General features: G+C 46.4%; 1 protein-coding gene across 1 annotated transcript in view; it reads left to right on the top strand.

Moving 5' to 3' along the window:
* Positions 1–3000: 3000 nt before the first annotated feature.
* Hs3st2 (heparan sulfate-glucosamine 3-sulfotransferase 2) overlaps positions 3001–26643 on the top strand; it is a 105184-nt gene continuing 81541 nt past the window's right edge. Inside the window, exon 1 of the mRNA XM_005351140.3 lies at positions 3001–3889. Coding sequence (XP_005351197.1) covers positions 3405–3889 — 485 coding nt within the window. The 5' untranslated portion in view covers positions 3001–3404. The remainder of the gene's footprint in view (positions 3890–26643) is intronic.

Genomic DNA, 26643 nt, shown 5'->3' with positions numbered 1-26643 from the left:
AAATGCAGCTCGGCGGTAGTGTGTTCCTCGCTGTACAAAGACTTGGAATCAATCTCTAAAATCCTCAAAAAATAAAGTGTGAATTTAATCTTCCAATTTTTTTCAAGAATATGAAAGCTAAGTCATGACCTGAGATTCAAGCAGACACTTGAAAAAAAAAAATGACTGTAGCCATGAACTGATGAGATGAGATGAAATTTAATCAGGTCAAATGTGTAAGGACCTTCAAGTTAGGTCTTCCCCCCCCCCTTTAAGTCCACTGTGCAAGTACAGTAGGGGGTAGCTATGTCTTAATCACCAGCACTTGTAGGAAACACTTGGAGATGTTACGTGGTAGCAAGCTGGAGATGTTAGCAGTGTGATGTAACTACAAGAAAAAGGTGGGTGGGGGTCTTAGGGTGGCATTACTAGAAATAGAATTGTCAGAGATCCTGTTGAACTTTTCATTCTATGTCTAGAATTCTCATCCAGTCCTGGGTAGCAGATTTTAATAGCAATCTAGACAAAATCGTTCATATCCACGAGAGTAGCCTGGGACGGAATTATGTGACTACTCCTCACAGGAAGTTCGGAAGCTTCAGAGCTCTGTAATTAAAACCTTGAATCTTGGAGCCAGACTGTCTGGCTTTAATCCTAGCTCCGCCAATTACTGAGTATGTGTTTATTTAACCTCTTTCCACTCTCTGTAAATTAGGACTTACAATAATGCCTATAATAATACCTATCTCCAAAGATAAATGAGGTAAAGCCTTTAAGTAGTTTGTTCATTATGGCACTTGATACATGCTAGCAATTGCCAGAATTAAGACTCTAAAGTGCAGAGTACACTTGGAGAAATAGGCGATGGTCTGTGCAGCCTCCACCAGAGAAGCCTCCGTTCGTGGTAGGCAGTGATTACTGCAGAGATTGATAACTGGTCAAAGTGTTGAGAATAAGTGGCCATGAGTGTTTGGCCCTGAAAAGGACATCTCTATCACGTGCTCCCAAGGCTCCGAGAACATTGCGGAAGAGGGGGAAGAAAGGGGGTTAGAGCTGGAAGATGGGGAGGAGACCTATGAAATGGTGCTTTCTGAAAATGTCAACACCCTTGAACCCCTGAACTCACAGTATCATTGGTCACTTGCACAAAATCCACACAAGAGCAAGTCAGTCAATGTCCCAGGAGAGAGGGAGAAGGAACTCCTGAGGCCCCACTCCTGGCTGAGCAGCTATTGGCAGTTGATGGCCCTTGGGGAAGCCTTTTTCTTCAGAGGTGTGGCTACAGGTAAGCTGCCCATGCTCCAGTGAATGGCCCTACACCCAAGTGTGGATGGGAATGTCTAATTGAACTCAGGTCATTTTTGTTTGGTTTGGTTTTTTGAGACAGTGTTTCCTTGTAGCTTTGGAGCCTGTCCTGGAACTCACTCTGTAGACCAGGCTGGCCTCGAACTCACAGAGATCACCTGCCTCTGCCTCCTGAGTGCTGGGTTAAAGGCATGTGCTACCACAGCCTGGCATCAGATTATCCTTAGAAGAAGATGAAAAAGAAGAAATGAAAGCGGGAGGGAATATGTTAGTTAGTGCCTACAGTAGAGAGTCTGGTCTAAGTTTTCTAGGGATAGGCGTGGCTTGAGGAGAAAATCTATTTCCTAGTTTGAGCAAGAATGCACAGACCAGCTGGGCGGTGGTGGCTCACGCCTTTAATCCCAGCACTCAGGAGGTAGAGGCAGGCAGATCTCTGCGAGTTTGAGGCCAGCCTGGTCTACAAGAGCTAGCTCCAGGACAGGCACTAAAGCAACACAGTGATATCCTGTCTCGGGAAAAAAATACACAGACCTTGCCCTGAAGTAAGTTATCAATAACCTGACATAAACTGAGGGTGGTGGAGGGGCCATTCAGCCATCTTGTGAGAGTCTACACTTTGGGAACATTGGTATTGCGATTAGGGGCAGCATTCCCACCTGGGATGCAGGGTTCTAACCAGGTACTAGTGTGACCTCTCAAGACAGTACCGGGGGTTTCTCGTGCAAGCATTTTCTGGGGTTAGCCACTGGGAACTGTTCACTGTGAAGAAACCAGCTACACGCCGGCCCTTATAGAGCATCTGGTACCCTGGACAGCTCCCCGGGGAGCAGTCCACCGCTAGGGGGCGGCCGCCAAGAGATGAATAAGTCTGCAGCTCTGGGGCTCTTTTTCCTTACAGGCTGGGGCGAGGGGGCGGGGAGAGGGGGCAGCGGGGAATGGAGCTGGATGAGGTGGTGTGTGAGTCGGGTGGAGGTTTTTGCTCTATGGGTGCGAGACAGAGCAAGACGCCTGGGTGTGAGTCAGCGCGCGGGTGCTAGGGGCTTGGGAACTAGTCACGGAATCTCACTCATGCTCTGTTCCTCCACCCATCCGTTTTACAGTGTGCGCCCGGGTCCCAGGCGTGTATGCATACTGCGTGAAGTCAAATTCCAGGCTGTGTGTATTGGTCCAGGGAGATGACTGGGGATGGGGTGTGTCCTTAGGCTAGTGTTAGGGGTATTCTTCACCACCCTCTGTGGGGTGTTGGGGTGTGTCCGGATTAGGGTGAGCTTTCTCCTCCTGTGCGTGCATCGTGCATGTGTGGGTGAGTGTAGTGGAACCGAGTATCAGGGTTGGGTGTTTGCATCAGCACCCAAGTCTATGTCTTGGGTGGGTGTTGGTGTAATCCACTCAGATGTCAAGAGGCCAGAGTGGTGGGGGTGTCCAGACTCCCACAGGAGTACACAGTGTACCTGGTCACCCTCCCCTCACCGCTCCAAGCTGGTCAAGACTCTTTAGGGAGCAGTCCGCATGGGGAGGGCCAGGGGCAATGTTGTACCTGAGCGGAATAAGAGAGTGGGGGTGCAAGGGGCGGGCCAGGTCCCCGGGCGCGGCGTGGGCTCGGGGGACCCGCGCGGCTGACGTCAGGCGACTCCTTAAATAGAGCCGGCAGCGCGCTCCACTCGGCATTTCCCGAGGAGCCTGATCGTGGCCGGCGCCAGCGCCACCGTCCGGTCCGCGCATCCTCCCGCCGGCACAGCCGCGCGGCCACCGAGCGGGACCTGAAAGGCGCTCCGAGCATCCGGAATGGGGCTTCGGGCGCTGGGCGCGCTCCGAACCCGACCCGCGTGAGAGCTGAAGAGTCCCGGGAGCCGCCCCGCTACCCGGAGCCCCCATCGCCTAGCACCGGGAGATGCTGGCAATGCAGCCACCCGGTCCCCGAGGAGTCACCGCTCCCGGGACCCCCGGGCACGGTGCTCGCCCAGGTCAGCAACCCTCGGAGGAGTCGGCGTCCACTATGCCTGACCCGCACGGCGGGGACAGCGCCACGAGAGCCCTCTAGGCGACCGCAGGGCCACACAGCAGCTCCGCCGCAGGTGCCACCTCAGAAACCATGACCCCCGGCGCGGGCCCATGGAGCTATGGCCTATAGGGTCCTGGGCCGCGCGGGGCCACCTCAGCCGCGGAGAGCGCGCAGGCTGCTCTTCGCCTTCACGTTGTCCTTGTCCTGCACTTACCTGTGTTACAGCTTCCTGTGCTGCTGCGACGGTCTGGGCCAGAGCCGCCTGCTCGGCGCCCCACGCTGCCTCCGCAGCCCCAGCGCAAGCGGCCAGAAACTTCTGGTGAAGTCCCGCCCGTGTGATCCCCCGGGGCCGACGCCCAGTGAGCCCAGCGCTCCCAGCGCGCCGGCTGCCGCTGCTCCAGCACCGCGTCTCTCTGGGTCCAACCACTCCAGCTCCCCGAAGGTGGGCACCAAACGGCTGCCCCAAGCCCTCATTGTGGGCGTCAAGAAAGGGGGAACCCGGGCGGTGCTGGAGTTTATCCGTGTGCACCCGGACGTGAGGGCCTTGGGCACCGAGCCCCACTTCTTCGACAGGAACTACGGCAGAGGGCTGGACTGGTACAGGTAAGGGGCCACCACAGCTCCACTCTACTAGGTCCGCTCCATCCTTGGAGCCACCCCTTTCCTTCTTAAGCTGGCAAGGGGATGTGGGTGATTACTGTGGGAGGATCCACCCCAAACTTCCTGAAGACTAGTTCTACACGAGGTTCTTTGAAGTGCAAATGGCAGGGCAGCCCTTCCTGTCCCTGGGGTCCCTGTAAGAAAGGGGGCGCGTTTCTAGTCAAACAGAGGTGCTGGCTGGAATGTTGGTTTCCCTGTCCAGGTTTTAGGGCGGATGGGGCTGCTTGCTCAAGGCAGAGGGTTATCTGACCACAGCCCTACTCTTACCCTAAGCGGTTCTTCCCTGATCTGTGGCACCTGACGTTGTGAAAAGGAAGCCAGGACAAAGGTGAGGTGGTTCCTGCCTGGATAGGGTCCCATACTTCCGACAAAATGACAGTGTGCCCGCAGTTCTTGCTGTGAGAAAGGGGACAAGGTCTGCCCCTTTGAGAATGCCAGTCTCAGTTGCAAAGATTTGCTACCCTTCTGGGGCTCACTCCTTTAGTCTCTCTAGTTCTGGGTTAGTGAGCTTGGAAGAAAGGAAGGAACCTTATATTTTCGTGGTGGCTCTGACAAGGAGATTGAGCAAGTTCCTCAAACTCTGGCGGCCTCTCTTTCCCCATGCATCATCAGGGCCAGGGAAATAGTTCTTGCCCTGTTTGCCTGCCAAGACTTTTTCAAAGTGTTTGAAAGATGTAAAAAGGACAGCGTTGGGGGTGGGGAGGAAGTGCTTTTAAAATAGCAACCTACAGGAGGGATTTGGAAGACAGGTAGTCACTTAAAAGGAAGGCTAGATGGAATGAGTCCTGGGAATAATCAGACATGCCTAGAATATCCACTCTTCCCTTGGACTTCTGCTGGCTACAGTTCGCCCCAGTGGGTGGTGTCTGAATGAGGCTTCACTGAGGTAGCGGCCTTCACTCTCCAGTCCTTTAGTGCTCATTGGCCTTCCACACCCTGTGTGGTGAGGAAGTGCAGGATAGGTCCACAGAGGGGCTGAGTCAGAGCGCCTTTGGGGCTGGAGGATGATGTATGGACTTCCGATGTCATGGAATTTACCTGAAGACATTCTAGACAGTTCTGCATAGTAATGGAATTGTGGAGTCACCATGGTGGCTGACAGTTGCTGAAGCTGGTTTTTTTTTTTTTATTTTCACATAAAGGAAACCCTTTAGTCACTAGACTCACAAGCATACTGGACAAAGGATGGTTTCATTAGAAAGATGACCTTAATGATGTCGTAACAAAGAGTTCTGGATTTCCAAAGAAGGGGGACCCATGGGAATGGCTTGTCACCCTTTTCAGCTAGCTCAGGCCAGCAGCAGCTATGATTGTTAGGAGCAAGGGATGGGACACATGCTGTCCCCAAGAGGCAGACACACTGTCTGTAGTAGAGTCAATCAAGGGACTCTTGGCACACAGTCAGGTGTGGCTTCATGCCAATACCGATGGTCCACCATGTTTTCTGAACTGTGACCCATGAGTGTTTCATCTAGTTATGTGCAAACACTGTCTGAACCAGACCCCAGGGGATAGACTGCAGAAGCGTTGAACACTAGTGTCCTGCTTGAGGTTAGCCACACTCACTGCATGCCAGGGTTTCCTCGACGGGAAATATGAAGATCGTTATGAAATCTTTTTCCACTGTGAAGTGCTTTTTTAAGTGCAAAATAGCAAAATTCTGAACATCTAGCTTTTAGGTAATTTGTCTCCCATAAACACCTCTATGTTGAGGCCAGGCTTTCCTTCTCTGATCCTCCCTCCTCCACCAAACTGCCATACCTCAGGCTTCCTTTCTGGAGCCTGTGTCATTCAGGGATGGCTGCTTTTTATTTTTAACCTTGGCATGTGTGATTCTAAGCCAGCTTAGCTGTGAACCTTGGAGATGGGAGCCATGCCTTTTTTTTTTTTCTCCCTAGCACATTTGGATTCTGCTAAAATTCTCAGCTGAATCTTGGTAGGTTTTATTTAACATGAAGCACACTGACAGCTCCACTTCTCTCTCTCTCCCCTCCCCCACTCTTCTTTCCTTCTTGATATTTCTCTAAAGGAAGGGTTAGCCTGGATGTCTGGTCATAACTATGACACCCATCAGTTTCACAGGAAGACTGGGAAGTTCCAGCACTCAGGAAAGGGCTGTGTGTTTTGTGATTTTTTTTTCTGAAGGGGGGATGCAACCCCACCCCAGGTCAAGGATTTCATATAGGTATTGCTGTTTCCACAAAATGTAATATACTCCCCTACTTGGGCACTGTTTCTCTCTGTTTTACCATCACTTCAGTAACATGCAGTAATTGCAGAAACTACGGGGATTCCTGGGATTCCTTACAATATCTGCTCAAGGGGCCTTTTGCCCACTGCTGTGGCCTGGGTTTCCTGGGGTGGAGCTGTATGCTTGCAGTGGAGTCTATGATACCCATCCCATTTTGAAGCCCTGGAGCACCACTTCTTAGGCCAGAAGGTCTAAATGCTGATAGACAATGGGAAAATAAGAATCCCTACCATCAAGCCACAGGTGAGACTTCCCCATGAAGGCAGAGTTGATATAGCCAGAGAGATACCATCAGCAAAAGGAGCAAGTCTATAGAGCCCTCACCTTCTTTATTGCTGGGTCCTAATCCCTCCTTGGGAACCTCTGAGCCAGGCCACTTTTAGAGAGCCTGCCCTCTTGCAGGGGAATTCCTCTAAGACCCTTCTGTGATCTAGTCTCTGGCTCTAACTTCACCTGTGTGTCTGTTCTGGGTTCCCCTCTTCAAATTCCCTCCCAGATGCAGTATATGGATCTGGAAGGGTGCAGGGTGGAAGCCACTAGCTGCTCAGAAGAAAAGGAAAAGCTGAAATAGGTTGATGACAGTCCCAGGGCAGAATCCATTGTGTCAAAGGCCAGAGATGACCTTGTTATATGCTATGCAATTTGGAAAAGAGTGATCACCCCGAGTCTCAGCTGCCTTTTGTGGAATGGAGCCATTATAATGATCCCAGGTTTTAAGAATGAACCTTAAAACATTGCATATGAAAGTCCCATGGGAGAATCTTTGGTATAAAAGAGAGGCAAGCCAATGGTGTTACTACTGTTGCCACAATTATGGCTGTTTTGCTACCAATATTCCTGTTATTGCCATTAGCGCTACTGCTAACACAACTGTTAGTGCTGAACCTGCTGCCACCACCAAATGGGGCTGAAGAATGCACTGCTAAAGAAACAGTTTCAGACTTCCTTTTTTCCATGTGTGTGTGGTGTGAGTGTGTACCCAAAAGCACACACGTGAGTGTATGCGTGGAAACTAGAAGTTTTTGAAACAGTGTCTCTCACTGAATCTGGAGCTCACTGATTCTGATTCCACTAGGGAGGATGACCAGTGATTTCCAGGGAAATGCTTCCTCAACAGAGAGATTGATTATAGGCACTTGCTACTGGGTTTTTGGTTTTATGTGAGTTCTGGGAACCTGAACCAAGGACCTTCCTGCTTATGTGTACTGCAAATACTTTATCAACTGAGCCACTCCCTCGGACCACCTTTTTCTCTCTTTCTTTTTTCCGTCAACCCTTTCCCCATTTTTTTCCTTGCTTCTTTCTTTCCCCTCTCTCCCCACCATCTCTTTCCTAACCTTGCACTGATAAAATTTCACCTCATATTTCTGCATATCTATTTACCCACCTTTAAAAATGAGAATGATGTCTGACCTAGTCTTTTAAGTCATATAAAAAGCATATATGATACCTTATATGAAAACATTCAACAACCTAAGATTTCACATAAGATACTTTTGTTTTTACCAAAGTTTGCCTCTGATAAAACCTTTTTGGTATAATCATCATTTATGAAGAAATGTAAGTGGTGTTGTGTCCAGGAGTCTTTAGGGTTCAAGAGGAAGGTGAGTTTGGTTTCAGGTGTCTTGATCGTGCTAGCCCTATGTGTTGGCAGGGTGTGCATGTGGAGAAGAAGGGAGTCTTTTCTAAATGCATTAAAATGCCACCAGGAACATTTTAATACATGATAACTGACTCTACGCCAGTGTCCAAACATTGATAGATGAACTTGCTATAAAAGGTAGACCCCCATCTCATATCTCTGCTTACTTTTTTGCTCAGCATTGGTGTCTTCTTGGGACTGTATAAGACAAGCAAGACACAGGATTTGCCCCAGGGGCGATGGTCTAAGTAAGACAGAGAATAAAAAGGACAGAATGAAGCCTACCACATCACCAAGCTCATCCAAATCTGTGACTCATATGTAACAGCAAAGCCAAACTCGGGCTCAGCAAGCCTTAGGAGGAAGCCCACAGGCAGGAGACAGGGCCCTTCTGCATGAAGAAGAGAACACAGAAGGCTTTGAAATCTTAGAACAAACTGATCAACACGTGAAACAGACTTCTTCTCACTGTGTGTTCTGTGACCTCCCTCCCCACACATGTGTGGTCTTCTGTACAAGCGTCTTTCTTTATGAGGAGTTTTCCTACCTGGGTCCAGGGGAGTGTGACACATTCTGATTAAACGAAACTTTTGCGTGTGGCAGTCCCCCATCTGTGAGCCTTGCAGCACACTGGAGTTATACTAGTTAGTCAGTCCAGTGTGTGTACAGTTCTTCTCCGGCACTGAGGGTTATCCCAAATGCAGAGTTATTGTTGCTCCAGGAGGAAAGAGGAGGGGAGAGTTAGTCTTACTTTTCTCTGGAGCTTCAAGGAACTACATGAGCTGGGAACGGAGAATGGGGTGTCCCCAAAGCCTTTGCTTGAGCTTGTGAAATGAAGAAGACCCTGATGGACCCTGAGATTTTCACCAAATACACATTGTTAAAACAGAGAAAAGTATCGCTTCATCGAGAAAGTAAGCGTAGCTGTTTTGTCTTAACTTTTCTGAGATTAGAATGTCTCGCAATGAATGGCGGATGTTCCAGCTTCCACAAAATACTCTGCTTCCACCTTGCTTGCAGAACTGCTTCTCACCAGTCTTCTGCCTTGAAAGTGCGGCTTCCCCAGTCACCCCGAACTCCATCCGTCTTCCAAAGGACTGCTGACTACATGGAGAATCCCCGACATGGTATCTCAATAGCCAGCAGCAGGGGTCTCTGTTGGGAGTTGTAGCCATTTGAAATTTCAACTGTTACCCATGCCATCTTCCTGATAGCACCTATTTTACAACTAGGGAAGGTGTGGGGCAGATGCCCACCAGAGATGTGCCGCTGTCATGTTCTCTGTGGGCAGCTGTAAAGAGACACTTCCTTACGTAGACCGGGAAGCACGTCGCAAGAGCCCCTATCCACTCTGGTGCACAGTCAATGTCAACAGGCGCTGTTTCCTGAGTGTTTCTTAAATGTTCTCCACATCCAGTGTGCAGCAGTGTTGAATAGCGTTCTTTTCTTGGTTAGCCCTCCATGAATCATTTCTGAATGATTGAGTGACAGGGTGGGTGTGGAGGGGCGGAAGCACACAGCTCCCTATTGATCCGGATCTGCTGGAGGACTTGGAGGGGAGGCCAACTCTCTGTGAGATGGCTCACAGCCAGTGGGCAGGGAAGAGGGAGGTAGATAAGCAGATACTGGGCTGTGAGTCAGGCCAGAGGGGTCTAAAAGGTCATGCAGCCAAGCTAAGTCTGTGGCACCCACCATTTCCCCCAGAGCTGACTCTGAGGTGGGTTAATCCATTTATTTGTCAAACGCCCACCATTGGCCAGGCTCGGTGCCAGGCTGCTGTGGGCTGGCTCTGCTGCCACTCTCTTCTCCTAATGGGCTGCACTGATGGGCTGAAGTGCTTTGTAGTCCACGAGCAACTTGACAAGGTGGGTAAAAGCCACCAGTGAGAGGAAATAACGTAGCATTTCAGAGGTAATTGCTGCCTGTCAGGCTACACAGCTGGGCTGTTGGTCCAATGCTTCACTCCCCAGGGCTTTCTCTGTGGGAAAATGGGACTGGGTGAGGCACTGAAGGCTCCGCTTGAGAACCCTCTCCCAGGAGACATAGCCAGATGTGCTGGCCTGGTCATAGGGTCTTTGGCATCATGTAGGGTTCCTAGGTACCCATTAGCGGTTGCGTCTTCCTAAACTTCCAGCCAGAGGAGCTAGCAATAGTTCTTTCTCGGTATCTACATCGCCCATTTTGGCTCTAGGTGGAGGCTAGAGGGACTTCCCACCACTATCTTCCTGTCCATGGCAGAGTTCCCATTCCGGGGGGGGGGGGGCTGGCGAATCCAGCATTTTCTAGAGTTCAGTCATTAGAGTTCACCACCTCTTTTATCATTTTCTTAACATTTGTGTTTCAGTGATCTCATTTAAACTTAGCTGAGGCTGAGTAGAATGTGGCAGAGGGAGGCTTGGCTGGTGAGGGGTGGGTTACAGGTAGGGGTAGAAGGCTCTGTCTGGTAAGCTATTGTTTATAGGAATGAGTAAAGAGAGCAAAAAATCCATTCCACATCCCCCCATCCTCCCCCAAGAAGCATTTTGAATGCTCCACTATAAAGAACTGATAAATGAGGAGATATGCAGATTTAACCTGACATCCACGTGACACAATGTATATGCGTGTTGAAAATTTCAGGTGGTAATTAGTTCCCTATGTTAGGCTCCCGTTATTATAACAGAATACCAGAGATGGGCAACTTTAAGAAGGAAAGTGGCTCATAGTTTTAGAGGCTCGAGCTCACCATCGACTGCTCCATTCTTAGGATGTGTGCAAAGACAGTCTACAATGCTGAGTGGGTGGAGGAAGCCCGAATCTCATGGTCGGGAACACAGGAGAAAGAGAGAAATGGTTTAGATTCCTATTATTCTCTCCGAGGACACATGCCAGGGACCGAACACCTTCCACAAGACCCAACTTCTTTTTAAAACAGTTATCTCTTTCAGTTTTTGAGATCATACTACATCATTTCCCCCTTCTCTGTTCTCCATCCAAACACTCTCATTTACACCCCTTGCTCTCTTTTGAATTCATAGCTCCCTTTTCATTATTTGTTGCTGCATACATATATGTACATACACATATATTCCTAAATACATAAATAGGAACGACTCATTCTGTATAATGCCAGCTGTACATATGTTTTCATGACTCATCATTTGGTATTGGATAACCAATTCGTGTGCTCTTCCCTTGGGAAGACTATTTCTCCTGTTTTCAGAATTCTTTGGTTGCCTGTAGTTCTTTGTGTAGGGTTGAGCCTTGCTGGGCTTTACCCCATCCGCGTTAGCAAGTCTATTATTGTCCTTGTTCATGTCATGTTTAGGCAGCAATGTTGGTGAGATTTCATGCGTGTAGCTTCCTGATGTCACTAGGAGACACACTCTCACAGTAAACTCCATGTTCTTGAAATCTTTCTGCCCCCCCCATCTTCTGTAATGTTTCCTGAGCCTTAGGTGAAAGAGCGTTTTGTAGATGTGTCCATTGTGACTGGGATCCATAACTCTGCATTTTGATGGTTGAGAGGTTTCTGTAAGGATCTCTGGAGGGTTGTTGCAAAGAGAGGTTTTCTTGATGAGAAATAAAAACTGCATTTCTCTGTGGTGTAAGGATCACTCTTTATAATGTAGTTAGGAACTGTGCTGTGGGAGTTGTAGATTTTTTTCTGAGACCCAGGACTTCAGTAGCCCTTGGTAGTTGGCTAGGTTTCCAGTAACAGGCATGACCTCCCTCTTGTTGAGTGGGTCTTAAGTCTAACAAGAGGGCTGTTGGCTACCACCAAGGTATGAGATCCATACTGCATCCTTGGTATGCTGGCTTTTGATGAGGCAGGTTCTTATTGCCATCATGGCTTGGGAGGATGATTGGTTGCTTCTCTCCTTTGGAACTTTGCTTGATGCCTTCTGGTACCATGAAATCCAGTCCTCAGTATGAGGGTTTCAGGTCAGTTCAAGCTCAGAGGTCTCTCAGCCCTGTAGGGCCCCTTCTCTTAAAGGTTCTACTACTCCCAGAAGCACCAAATCTTAAACCTATGGCCCTGAAGCAACATTTTCTAGATTAAAGTTTTGCCGCCATCTATATACACATTTTGAACTATTTTACGCATCATCTAAAAAAATAAACTTAATTTTGAAAATTATATAATATCACATGTTAAGGAGTTTATTGAGGGAGTTAGTGGAGAGAGTAAGGAATGAATATAATCATATTTATTGTATACATAAATAAATTCTCTAGAGCAAAAGAAAATTATAATCTTTCATAAAGAATGAGGCTTCATCATTTCTTTTAGTTCCTGTTTTGGAATGAATAACATACTTCAATGCATGTATGTAATGCAGCTCAGAGTGACAGAGGGAAGTCCTAAATGCTTTATCTTTTAGGAACAACGTTCCTCTTTTGAGAAGAAATGTCAAGCGGCCATTTTGTGCATCCCTCTGATGACGTCATCTGTTTGCAAACCTAACACAGTTTATGCAAATGCATTTCAAATAAATATATTTACAAAGCAAGCTTGTTTAAATAAACCACCCTAATGGAGAGCCCTCATCACTTTCTGAAGGTGATCTCAAAGCAGACAGCTTGGGGTGGGGGGAAAGCAGTGTTATTGAGAGCATGCTGGAGTGCTCCAAGCCTACAGAATTCTCTGTCTTTGGTGGGAATATCAGGAGACACTAATAGGTTAAGGAAATATTGGTACCAAACTGAGAAATTCCTCCTTGATGTGAGCCACGGTTGAAATGATGGCAGATTTCCTTTCTACCGTGCAGTAGTGTTTTGCAGGTTCTTTGAGTCACACAGGACATGACCAACATCATGAGCAACATGCCTGGAGTATGTAGAAAACCTAACTGAATGAATGCATCGGTGGCTTTGGGCTTTTTAGGTTCCCATGATGTGTTAATGACAGGGAGGGAAAAACAAAATAAAAACTCAGATCAAACACAAGCATTAAGAGAAGTGTTCCAACATGCAGTGTTCACAAGCACATCGAGGAAGAGCCAAGTTACCCTCAAGAAAATGTATGGTGGGCATTTAAAGAGACACATATATCAAGCCACCAGGCTTCCTTGCTTTCCCACTATTAGGGGGAAACCAAACAAACAAACAATAAAAACAGGTACGGGGATACTTTTACAATCCCAGTACTGGGGAGGCAGAGGCAGGAGGACTACTAGGGCTCACTGACCAGGTAGCTTAGCTTACCCTGTGAGCCCCAGGTCCCAGTGAGAGGCTCTAACTCAGAAAATACACACTACCTGGTAGACAGCTCCTGAAGAACAGCAGCAGGAGGTGATCTCTGATCTCCACACAGACATGCACATTTATGTCTGTGCACCTCGCAAAAGTCTGCGCAGGCTTCTGTCTCTTCCACTCTGTTGCGAATGACACGAGGCGTTAGAGCTTGAGTTTGAAATGGTCCCCAGAATTGTGCTTTGAAGACCCAGTCCTAGCTGCTGCTGCTCTTTGGAGCACCATGGAATCTCCAGGAAGTGAGCTTGGCTAGTGGAAGTGGGTGATAGGTAGTTGTTGGTGGTTACCTAGTTCTAGTTTGGGTCCATACCTGTTTCTAGGTCCACTGCGATATGACTAGCTGCTGATCCAGGTCTCTTGCTACCGTGCACCCCATCATGACTCCCCTGCCACGACATACACTGAACCCTCTGGAACTATGAGCCACAATGAAGCCCTTCCTCCCCACGCTGTGATGAGATCATTTTAGTCACAGCAAAGAGAGAGCAACTAATGCATGAAGCTTGTATTCAGGAGAGCAGGGAGTCAGTTCTGTTTCCCCTGTCTGTTTACTGTCCCTGGGCCAAGAGCGGAAGAAGGTGTGTGAGAAAACACTCCCTGGAGTAAACAGTCCCTGGGACTTTGCCCATATTGTTAGCAGAGACATTTGCGGGGTGTCAATGGCAAGGTTCCCACACCCTGCCTTTAATGGGGCAACAGTCGTCAGTATTGCTGGGGAGATGGCTTGCTGCTAAGTGTTTCCTTGCCCTTAGTGCCCACTGCTGGGCAAAGAGCCCCACATCTAATGTGAAGCTGGAGACAAATGAATCAACATGGAAGCTATGCCCCCTGGTTGACCTGGGAGCCTCGAAAAAAGAATGAGAAGCTAGATCACTGTGGAGTGTGGGGACCCAGATTCAGAGAGAGCATGGGATAAACTGAAAATGAGAAGGACACAGAAACTACTGTGGGTCACCCTATTGGAAGGCTTTTCCAACACACCAAGGAGAAGCCTAAAACTATGGGTAGTGTAAACATAGATGCTATATACACTGTGATTTGTCCCCCACGTGTATAATAAAATGTGATCCATAAATTAGGTATGGTGAGAAATGAGTAGCAATAATTATGAAAACAGAACATTTGTAGCAATGCACTATTGCAAGTTAGGTTCTCTCTCTCTCTCTTTCTTCTCTCTCTCTCTCTCTCTCTCTCTCTCTCTCTCTCTCTCTCTCTCTCTCTCTCTCTCTCTCTCTCTCTCTCTCTCTCTCTCTCTCTCTCTCTCAATATCTCTCTCTCTCTCTCTTTCAGCATCTTATTTTACCCTTGGTTTTTCTCTTAAGGAGGCATGTCACAGCTTCTCGTTGGCATCTCCAAATCTCCAGCACTGCTACTGGTGCAACCTGGGGCTATAATTAAGTAAATAGGGGTTCTTTAACACAGGTACCAAGAAAAAACACTGAGAAACAAGTTCAAGGGAGGAACAATGTATTTTGGCTCAAAGTTTTAGAGGTCATTTGTCCCATGTACTTGGGAAGAACATCATAGTGATGAGAGCATAGGTCAGACAAAGGGACTCCTTACCTCATAGCAAAAGGAAGAAGAGAGGGAGAGAGACAGAGACAGAGGGAGAGAGGGAGGGAGAAAGAAGGAGAAGGAGAAGGAAGTGTCCCGGCCAACATTTTCCCTAAGGAATTGCCCCCAGTGATCTACTTCTGGCAGCTCAGTTTTACTTCCCACAGCTTCCTGATCCTTTGAAATTAGTACCATCACCTGAAAAGCAAGCATTCAATGTCTGAACCTGTGGGAGGCATACAATACTGAAATAACAACTTTATGATAGCCAGTCTGATAACTAAGGCAGTTACTGAGTAACGGGTGAGTAGCATATACAGTGTGGATACAGTACATACAAGGATGGTTCACTTCCCATGTAGAATATACAGGGGTGGAAATGACATTGTGTAGTTGGACTTTTTTTTGGGTCATCAGCTCATGAATAAAGACAAGGAAACGTATTATTAATTATGAAAGCTTGACCTTAGCTTAAGCTTTTTCCCAGCTAGCTCTTATAACTTAAATTTACCTGTTTTTACTAATCTGCATTCTGCCACGTGACTTGGTTATCTTTCCTCTGTTTAACTTCTATGTCTAACTTCTTCAGTGTCTGAAGGATCTCTCTTGTGCCTAGATGTATTCCTAGTTCTTTTCCCTGCCTGGAAGCCCTGTCTGTTTATTCTCTCTTACCTAGCTATTGGCCATCCAGCTCTTTATTAAACCAATCACAGGGACACATCTTCTCCCAGCATAAACAAATATCCTGCAACACCATCATGCTATTCATTGGAATGAACAATTAACAGAAATTCTCTTATTCTGGGGGTTTCTTATTTGATAAAAGTTTCAATTATACTGTATGAGAAACTGACAAAAGCCAAAGCAGAGACGTGGAGCATGGGTAAAAGCCAATCAAAAGCTCAGACCCTGAAGTCGGGAGGACTGTGTTGGTATCTCAGCTCTACCACTTGCTGGCTGTGTGTCCACCAGCCCATTGTTTCTTTTTGGCACAGTGTTCTGTGTTTTGGCAAAGTGCACACTGGGGCTAAATCATACTGAGTGTCTGATTGGGAAGCAGTGGGGATTCAATGGGCAATAAAAGTGCTCCAAGCATTTCTTTTCTTTTTTTTTTAAGATTTATTTATTTATTATGTATACAGTATTCACAGTATTCTGTCTGCATGAGTGCCTGCAGGCCTGAAGAGAGCACCAGATCTCATTACAGATGGTTTGAGCCACCATGTGGTTGCTGGGAATTGAACTCAGGACCTTTGGAAGAGCAGGCTCTTAACCACTGAGTCATCTCTCTAGCTCTGCTCCAAGAATTTCTTGTACAAAAAAAATCCAACAAATATTAACTGTGATTATTGACCATTGATACCATCATTTAGGCTTTATCTACTTCAGTATTAATAACACAAGGATGAACAGAACTCAGGTCCTGCCTCTGGGCTTCTTACATGTTGGTGGGGTTTTGAGATGCCCATGACGGTTTCATACACAAGTCAGAGAGCAATTGCAACAGAGGTGCCAGGAGACCAAGAGTAGAACAGAAAGGAGATGGGATAGTCAGAGGAAGGCTTTCTGGAAGAGATGGTGTATGATCTGAACCCCCAAGGAGCAGACAGCCAGAGGTGATGTCCTGCCAGCGGATGGAGAGGGGTCCTTGTGGGCATGTTGTGTATAAACATACCCACCCCACAATTTCACTTCTAGTGAAATCACAACATCAGTGCCATCCACCTGGTGATGGCTTGCTATGTGCCAAACACATACTGTGGCCTCAGAAAGCGGGGTCTTATTGTCAGGAGCTGAATGGGAAATACAAGTCAGGAAGACCTAAGCAGCAGAAACTCCCAGCACTTGTGCGGTCACAGGGTAGAGGCCCCCATGCTGGGCAGGCCAGTGAGAAGCCTTCCAGTTGAGGCCAAAGCTTGAGTGAGTTTGCAGTAGCTTTTGCCTTTACTGGGATGCTTCCTTTCCCAGTCGTCTCTCAATTCGGTTCTTTCGGTAACATAGGTTTCAGATGATATGTATGTCACATCCTCAAAACCAAAGGAAACAAAGCAAAGGCCTCCTTAGCCACCCGCTAGAGGCCAGCTCCCCTTCCTCACCCTTCTGTAACTTTCTTCTCTGCTTTCTTTTGTTCGCTGCGTGCTTCTTGCTCCAAGTCAAGTGTATCTTGATCACTCTCTCTCGACTTTGAAAGCTCATTAGGTGCAGAAACCTTGCCTGTTTCATTTATGCTGACATCCCAGAGCTCAGAGTAGAGCCCGACACACAGTAGGCCCTCAAGAAATATTAGTTGAGTGAATTGCACAGATGTGAAGCCTGGCTGAGACCATGAGTGTGTTCTGAGGCCACCAGTAACTTACATCCCTTTATTTGGATTACTTTATGGTCTCTGACAGAGTGAGAAAATACAGATTCTGTATGTTTGGGGCTTGGTCATCAGGTCATCAGGTGACCATTGAGCCCCTACTATGTAATGGCTTCTCCAGAAGTCACTGGAGAGAGAGAGTAGTGAAACATCGAGACAAGAGCCCACGTCCTCTGCAGTCAACAGTTGAGATATGTCTGTGCCAGATGATGCTGGGGGGGGGGGAGAAGGGCAGAAAAGTTTTGGTGGGGGCAAGGGATTGGCAGTTGCCAATGGTTAATGAGTAGAACGGGTCTCTCTGAGATGGTGATATTTGAACTATGACCCAAAGGTGGTACAGGGGCAAAGAATGCTATAATCTATGGAAAGAACTGTCTAGCCAAGAAAAAAGCAAATGTAAAGATTCTGATGGCATCTCGGACAGTGGAGTAATGGTGATAATCCGCAGAACCTCAGGACGGGGTGGTCAGAGTGCGTCCAGCAAGGGGAAGAAACATAATAAATGCAGGAAACAGTAGGGGACAGATTAAGCAGGGCCTTAGAGACTCCTGCAAGAGCCTTGGCTTCTGCTCTGAGTCGACAAGAGGGAGCTGAGTGGTTGGAGTTCTGGGATCCTGTAATCTGATTTTTGTTTGTCTGTTTGATTTTGCTTTTAGACACGTTCTTGTGTATCTCAGTTTAGCTTTAAGCTTGCTATGTAGCCAAGAATGATCTTGAATTTTAGATCCCCCCACCTCCATCTTTTGAGGGCTGGGATTACGGGGGCATGCCATGTCTGGTTTTTATGCCACACTGAGGGCAGAAGCAGGGCTGTGTATGCTGGGCGAGCACCCTACCCACTGAGTTACAGCCCTCCTCCTGACTTGTCTTAACAAGCTTTCCGGAGCTGCTCTGATAGGGAGAGCAAGGCTGGAGCAGGACAGGACAAGGTTGCAGCAATGGTAGTGGTGAACAGAGAAGCCCAGGGGCAGATGCCCAACATGATCTGAGAACATGGTTTCAGGGTTGGGTGATGAGGGCAGGGTGTGTGGGAGAAGTCAAGCAAGACAATGACTGTGCCAATGAGGGTGACAAAGGCCATGCTCTTGTTGGACACAGCTGAGCTACAGGAGCATCTGTGGTTTCTTCCGTTAAGCTTTTAAAGACCATTGAGGTTTTAACCTAACCCTTCTAAATCCAGCCCTTGGGCTGACTATTCAAACATCCATCTACAAGCATGGGTGGGTAAACTAACCAACCACAGAACGTTGTTCAACTGTAACCTGCATTCTTCATTCCAAAATAAGAATTTTTTGGTCAATGGCAGAGCACCCTTTCCTAGGGGTCTTTGGGGCCCGCTTTAAACAATGAAGTGTTTGGATGACCTCTTGATGTCCTTTGGACGTGTCACCCAGCTTCTCCACTGGGCTCCAGCCCCACCCATAGGTGTGTCCAGCTGTTTTGATGACGTGATCAGATGGGAGACTGACGCCTGTGGTTTCCTTCTGAAGGAACTGAACACTAGCATGGCTCAGAGATAATCGGGTTCCAAACTCTCCCGAGCTTCCCCGAAGCTGCTGAGGTGTAGGGAATGTTCTCTGCCTTGGCAGCCTCTTTGCAGTGTGTTTCTGCTTTGATGGCTTTAATGAAGATATGCAGTCCTCTAACAGCTTTCATTCTGCTCGGGCGAGATGGCTTAAAGTGGAGGCAGCGTTTCCCAGGATCAATCCCCATCTTCAGAAGTGGTTGGTTAAACTCTCTGCAGTTATAACCACTTCTCACTGGAACGGTGTGGGATCTGAATTATTAATTCGGTGAAAAATGAGTTAAGTCGCCACGGAGCTCTGGAGTGGCACCAGCCCCACCCTGGTTGCCTTTCTCGTATTTCTCCAGCATGAACTTCTCAGTTAAGCAGAAATCCTAGGTGAAATGCCTAGATCTCTCTCTGTTAGACATTCTGCCGAGAGAAAGAAAGACGTTGACTTTCCGTTAGGAGACAGGCACTCTGTCAAAGGCATTTACAGGTTCTTGAACCTGGGACTCATTCTAATTATAACTGTGGAAATAAGGTCATATCTAAGCACCTCCATGTCCACCAGCGGGCTGATGCCTAGAGAAACATGTAGAAGGGATGGGACACCCTGGGCTATCAGAAAATAGCTTTAGGAACCGGAGGAAGGGACTGAGCCTCCCAGAGTGGCTAGTCCAGCGCTTTAAAGATGGAGTGTTCTCATGGGCTCTGTGGGTCATAAATGAATGAACTATATTGACTGTGGGCCAACAAAAATCAGGGGCTCATTTCAAAGCCCTAAGAACCATTTCAACATCTTTGTATCACCAAATCTTCACTGCTCTTTCTCTTCTTCCCTCCTTCCCTCCTTCTCTCCCTCTTTCCCTCCCTCCCTTTTTTCTCCCTGCCATCCTTCCTTCCCTCCCTTCATTAAAAAAGGCCTTTGAAATACAATAGATATGGTGGTGCAAAGCTATAATCCCAGCACTAGGGAGACCAAGGAAGGGGGATCATAAGTTAGGGGCAGTCTAGGTTATGTAGCAAGTTCAGGGCTAGTCTGGGCTATACAGCAAGACCCTGCCTCAAAAACAGATGATGAATTCTCCGTTTGTAATTGTGTTTTACTGATTCAAAACTTCTTGCAAAAAATTATATGGACAGAGTATTACTGAATGTGATGGTTTGAAAGAAAATGGACCCCAAAGGGAATGACACTATTAGGCAGTACAGCCTTATTGAAGGATGTGTGTCACTGTGGGGCGGGCTTTGAGGTCTCTCTTGCTCAAGCTTCCCTCAGTGTGCAGTCAGTTGACTTCCTGCTGCCTTCCAATCAAGATGTAGCACTCTGAGCTCCAGCACCACATCTACCTGCACACCTCCATGCTCTCCGCCATGATGGTAATGGACTGAACCTCTGAAACTGTAAGCGAGCCACCAATTAAATGTTTTCTTTATAAGAGTTGCCATGGTCATAGTGTATCTTCACAGCAATAAATACCCAAACTAAGATCCTGATCACCTGTCTTTTTGAAACTGGGAGAGTAGACTTCAGAAGCAGGCACCACGGGACCTCTCCTGCTCATATACTGTGGTGTGTGTTGCTCGATACTGATAAGCCTTGGTTTCTTTTATATGAACTGATGGTCTCAATTGCTTTTATCCCATAGCTCTCTGAAACAAGTCAGTCTAACACACAGTATTAGATTTTATTGTCACCCCCCCATTGGCCCTCTTTCCAGAGCTGTGGTTGAAGCAGGTATGATTTTATTGGTTAGTTTATGGCTATCCCAAGAAAAGAGCAGACTTTCGCTCTCAGAACACTCTTCTCATTTGGGCCAATGAGAAGGAGAATGTCCAGAATCAGAATGACACATGATTGGAGAAACCCATTTGGTTCTATTCCCGGACTCCAGGGAGAGAGCCAGCAGTCTCTGCTGCTCCTTGTCAGTCATGAGTGTGCTCACAGCACTCCTGTAGGATGCTGAATTTGTGATACTGTCACTGTCCCAAGATGCTTTTCCATGAGCTGGATGCGCTGCAAAACCTGGTCACTCCTCAGGCTCATGATGTCTTCACAATGGCTCCATTTCTGCATCTTTCCACACTTGTCTTGTCACCAATATCTGGATGGGACGGGTGCTTAGAGGCTCACATTCTAGAGAGAATCTTGCTTGTAGTGAATGTCAATGTTCTTTAATTCTGGAAGTTTGATAGATGGAATCCATCCTGGAGAATAAGATCTTGACAAGAAGAAGCCCGGGGGATGTACAGAGATGGACCATCAAGATCAGCCTACAAGAACCTCTGTGGATCAGTTCTCAGCATGCACAGAAAGATAGAGGAACATTGGGGTGGGGGGAGTAAATGGGGCTGAAGGAAGAAGAGACTCATGGCCAGAATAGGCTGCCATAGCTTGATAACAAATGGGCTGCCAGGTTAACCCGGACCCCTTTAAAATCAAGCAAGGCATTGCTGCCAAGGATGGTCCATTGTGACTGTGTGCCCAGCACTAGGAGCCATTGATCAACAAGCCAAAAGTCACCCAGACTATACCGTGCCTCTTAAGGCAATGTCCACATACCTCTGCATTCACGGGGCTTCCAGAAATCTCCATGATTTAATTTTTATGTATCTACAAATATTATTTATTTTATACTCTAGTAATGACCTCTCATAATTTTTATCTCCCTATATCACTTAAAAATGAAATTTAAGAAGACTGGGGAGATGACTCAGTCAGAAAATTATTGGCTAGGCAAGTGTGAAGACCTGAGGTCCATCCTCAAACCCATGTCAGAAAGAAAGAGAAAGTGGCATGCACTGCAATCTCAGCTGGAGCAGCAGAGGCAAGAGGATCATGGGGAGTTAACCTAGGTAATTTGATGAGCTCCAGATTCAATGGGAAATTGTGCCTCAAAAACCAAGGTAGGGGCTGCAGAGATGTCCCAGAGGTTAAGAGCTCTGGCTGCTCTTCCAGAGGACCCATGTTTGTTTCCCAGCATCCACATGCCAGTTCCGAACCATATATAACTCTGGTTCCAATGCTCTCTTCTGGCCTCTGTAGGCATTAGACATATACATGGTGAACAGACATGCATGCAGGCAACACCCATACACATAAATAATAATAAACAAGTCTTTGGAGCAGTTGAGAAAATATATGACCTCAACGCCTGATTTTTACATGCACATTAACATAAAGGCATGTGCCCTTGCATGAATGCATACACACAAACACACACACACACCCCCACACACACCACTGGAATTTTATATCACCATCATTAATGACATTTGCCACTTTTTGCCAGAAACAGAAAGTAACCAAGAAAACAAACACAAGTCATCACCAAACCATGAGCTCAGTGTTAGCCTAACACCATGCTCTGCCTGAGGCAGCCTTTCTCTGTTGAGCAGGAAAATAAAAAACAATCAGACATCTGGGAATATAGCTCAGTGGTAGTGTGCTTGCCTAGCACATATAAGGCCTTAATACACACACACACACACACACACACACACACACACACACACACTACCACGCTCACACATACTTAGAGAACTATCACCAGCATTCTAGCAACTAAGACTTTAGCCATGGTGAAGTAGGAGACTCAGATGTAGAATCGGGAAGCCTAATTACTTGCTAATGACATGACTGAGTGGTGGTAAAGCGGCGGTGTGTACCACCTCATCTTTTAAGCATTGGTGCTGTGTCTCTCACACTTTGGGAAGTGCTGACCCAGCTCCGCTCCTCCGACTTTGGTGTATCATGTTTAGTTGTTTAGTTGTCGTGGTCCATCAACAGCTTGGGAGGGACTGGCTGACATTACCGAGTCTGAGTGGTTTAAAAAGCTGTGATTCTGATTTAAATTGCAAATGGATGGGGCATCATGGGAAAGCGAACGCAGCCGTGAAAAATGGGAGGAAAAGATCCAGCTCGGCAGTATTTTTAGATCTCCCCCCTGATCGGTTTTGCATAATTTGTATCTGGACTTTGGTTTCAATAAGTTCCAATCTTTACTCGCCAATACAGTCACAAAGGGCTAACCCAAGGCTTCCTCCCAATCGCCCTGAAACCCACCTGGGTGAAACCTTTGCAAAATACTCCTTTAAAAGACACCGTGACTTGGATGGATCTTGGAGGCATCATGCCATGCTGAGTGAGAAGAAGGTTATGTACTGCGTGTTTCCAATTATATATGACACTCTTAAACAGGCAAACCTACGAGCTAGAGGAAAAACCTAGTGGTTGCCAGGGCTTAGGACAGTAGGGAGGGTGCCTAGAAACAGTCAAGTTGGGAGCTATTCTGTAGGGTTGCCTTAAGATAGAGGTTCTCAACCTTCTAATGCCGTGACCCTTTAATACAGTTCCTCATATTGTAGTGACCCCCAACCATAAAATTATCTCTTTGCTACTTCCTAACTGTAGTTTTGCTACTGTTATGAATCCTAATGTAAATGTCTGATGTGTAGTATAGCTGATATATGAGCCCTATCATTTGAACCTCAAGAGGGTTGTGACCCACAGTTTGAGAACCACTGACCTAGGAGAGCCGCTGTCCTGTATCCTGTCTGGAGTGGTAGTCAAACAAACCCAAACATGATTTAACATTTGTAGATGTATAGACAGGAACAGCTCTAAGAGAGTTAACTGAGTTACAGAAAAGGGAAATTGAAATTGAGATGGACAAGCAGGCTTTTGGGAGGGAATGGGATGGATCTGATAAAACACATTGCATACATGTGTGAACTCTTAAACAACAGATTAAAAATATTAAAATACAAACTACAAGGGTCAGAGTATGTCTCAGTGATAGAAACTTCTCAAACATGCATGATGTGTTGGGTTTAAACTTAGCAGTCCGAAACAAATAAACAAACAAACAAAATTCATAGCACAGAATACCCTATTAAAGTCTACCTTTATAGTACATTTTCAAAGATAAAACTAGAAAAGAAAAATATTAGAAACATCCCTAACTGTAGGACTCGGGGACTGATGGATGCACACTCAGTAGAATGCGAGTCGTAATTATCAATGGATAGCTCTTTTTGTCTTCTGAGTTTTCAAGCTTTCCTAACTTTTATCCTTGTTAGGTGTTAGTTTCAAGGCTGCAGTTGCATTAAAATTTTACTCCATGCCCCACACGTACCTTCCTGAATAACACAGAGGTGTGAAGTCAAGGCTGGCGTGAACCTATTGTGGTGACGTCTCCCTGGCAGAGAGTGTGATGGCTGAGCTAGAAGCACCCTCTTGCTTATCCTATCAGATTCTGTCACGAGTCCACAAAGCAGAGACCAAACCTCTAAAAAGCAACCTCCTGGCCAAAGCAGCCAGGGCTGGGAAGAGTGTTGATTTTGGAGGGTAGATACCCACAGCTCTCCTCCACACACACTGCTGAGTCTCAGCTTTCTCAGAGTCCCGAGGGCTGCACAACTCCTCAAACAGTGTTCATCAGAGTTCCCCAAGCTTGTCCTCTCTTTCACGACATCCGGAACTAGACAGAAAGACCACATGCCCTGGACAGAAGGGAACCAGCAGGGCCTACCTTTAAAGTGCTCACATGAGATGCTCCTGCAACCTGACCAGGGTCCTGTTTGTCACTTGACTTCACTGTAATGCTTTGCTTGTCCTTAGAGAACTATGATGCCATTCATAATATTGTCTCTCCCCTCAATGAAGTATTTTTACCCAAACTACCTAGACCAGAAGCCAAAAACAGGTGGGCATTGCCATCCCATGGGTGGTAATTACTCAGAAGAGAGACTGTAGTGCCCGGAAGTGTGTACAGAAAAGAAGGACAGGGTAGGATGTGCCGTGAAGAAAACAAGGAAGGGATGACCAGGTGTGGTGGGGTGCCCACCTCTTCAGCATCTTCTGTCCCATGTGAGTGTCTATAGAAAGGCACAATGTATTTCCACTTTACAATCCCCGGTGCTGGTCCACCTACCTTGTATTCTGGGCTCTTGGAGGGTCAGGTTGGGATTTGCATATTTCAAAAATAACGGTCACATCAGGTATCAAGATGTTTGATCCCTGTTGCTGCCCTCGCTGTCTCCTATGTAGAACTACTTTTATTTATGTGGATTAAAGAGAAATTGATCTATAAGTAAATGAATAAGCAAAGAAAGAGGCATCCGGCTAGAATCCAGCACAGCAGATCAAGAAAATTTACAAACATTCTTAAGATATATTGCTCAATTACAAGAACAGCATGGGTTGTACATGTAACTCAGCAGTAGAATTCTTGACTCACACGCACAAGACCCTGGGCTCAGTCTCCAATCACATACACACGTGCACCCCAAAGCAGCAAAGTGAAAAACATATGTTATCTTCTGTATAAAAGAGGAAAAGGGTATAATATATTCAAATGTTCTTATTTATGCAAAAATTCTGAATGGCTACAGAAAAAAAAATCCAACTTACTAGCAGTAGCTTCCTAAGAGTAAAATTGGGTGGATGGAGGACATGGATAGGAGAGATTCTTGATCGACCTTTTATATTTCTTTTGCTTTGTGCATTCAACCTTTGAAGAGATGGAAATTATACAGTGTGGGAAAAAACAGGAAACAGATAAGAGGATAGATACATAGTTGCTCAGGCAGTCCTGGGGTTGTGGTCACTATTAGAGCATCGCTTTTTACTATTCTGGATAAATCACTGTGTATGTTGTATACCATTTTACACACACACACACACACACACACGCACACACACACGCACGCACACACACACACACCTCCATGTATATAGTAAGTGTCCTGTGTGTCGTAGGCCATCTTATAAGTTGCAGCTTCATTTAACAATGTGACATGGTTTTCTTCACACCAGAAAGCATAGAGCTGTACAATCATATGTACAGCTCTACATATGATTATTACATATTAAATGCCGTGCAGCATTTGACTGTATAGATGGAGAGCTGTCTATTTCAACCAAGTATTGATAAGCTCTTCAATTGCTTCCCAACTTCTGTTCCTGAAAATTTTAATATAAGGGCAGCAGCAGGCTGTTGCCCAGTTCTCCCTCAGGATAAAATCTCTTTAGGAGGGAATTTTAGCTTTGAGACTAAGTACATTGAAAACACGGAAGTATCAATTTTAGTACAAATTTCCAGTTTTTCCCACCCCAGCCCCCACATCTTAAGAGAGGGGTATGTTCTTCCCTAGGGGATCTGAAAGGAGTCTTTGCCCTTTGTCAGACAGCGAGTCCCAGTTTTGCCAATCTAGTTGATCTTTGCAAGTTCAAGGTAAGAAATTATATCCTTTTAATTTGGAATTTATTGTAAGTACTTTAAAAATGTTTTAGTCCATTTGTGTCTTTATTCTTAAAAATTTGGCTAATGTGGTCCATTAGGTACTTCTTCATCTGTCTTGAGAGGAGGCACTTTATGCTAATGACTGGACTGACCTCGAGCTGACTTCAGCCTTTGGTGTGTTCCTGACAGTTGGCTGCTGTTGTCTTTATACGGTGTGTTCCTGACAGTTGGTTTAGGCTGCTGTTGTCTTTATATTAAGCCTGATGAGGATTTTCTTTTCCCTTTACTTAAAACAAAATCTGTGATGCGGCTTGAACTCGGGGCCTGGAGCCCTCAGGGTAAGCCCTCCATCACTGAGCTGCATCCTTGGCAATTTTTGCTTTTTAGCTTGAGAGTCTAAGTGTCCAGGCTGGGCTTGGACTTGCTATGTAGTATTGGCAGGCCTTGAACCTGTGATCCTCCTGCCTCGGGAACTAAGACCCAGACCTGTCGACTTGGCTCCAGCTTAATAATTTTCATCTTCAAATAGAAAAGCTTTAAGTTTTATGTATGCCAGTGATTAAAATATTTGGACTTTCTAAAAGTCGCTTATTGCGTTATCTTTTTATTTTGTTTTGTGTGGCTTTTTTGTTTTTGTTTTGTTTTGTTTCAGACAGGATCTTGCTGACTAGCCCAGGCTAGTCTTGGCCTCACAGAGATTTCCTATCCTCAGTTTCCTGAGTGTTAGGATCACATAGATACCTCTAATCTCAGCTTTCATCTTCCCTGCTGCCCCCTCCACACCATCCTGCCTCTCTTAGTTAGTGGGGTTTTCTTTCTCTCCTCTTTTGGAGTGGAAGTTGTCTTATCTGTATCTGGATTTTTAGTAGGTGCTTTTATAGGTGATCAAATACTTGCTA

Source organism: Microtus ochrogaster, chromosome 8, assembly GCF_000317375.1.
Source record: "Microtus ochrogaster isolate Prairie Vole_2 chromosome 8, MicOch1.0, whole genome shotgun sequence".
Lineage (NCBI taxonomy): Eukaryota > Metazoa > Chordata > Mammalia > Rodentia > Cricetidae > Microtus > Microtus ochrogaster.
Note: the sequence above shows the minus strand (reverse complement) of the source record. Positions and strands in the feature narration are given on the sequence as shown.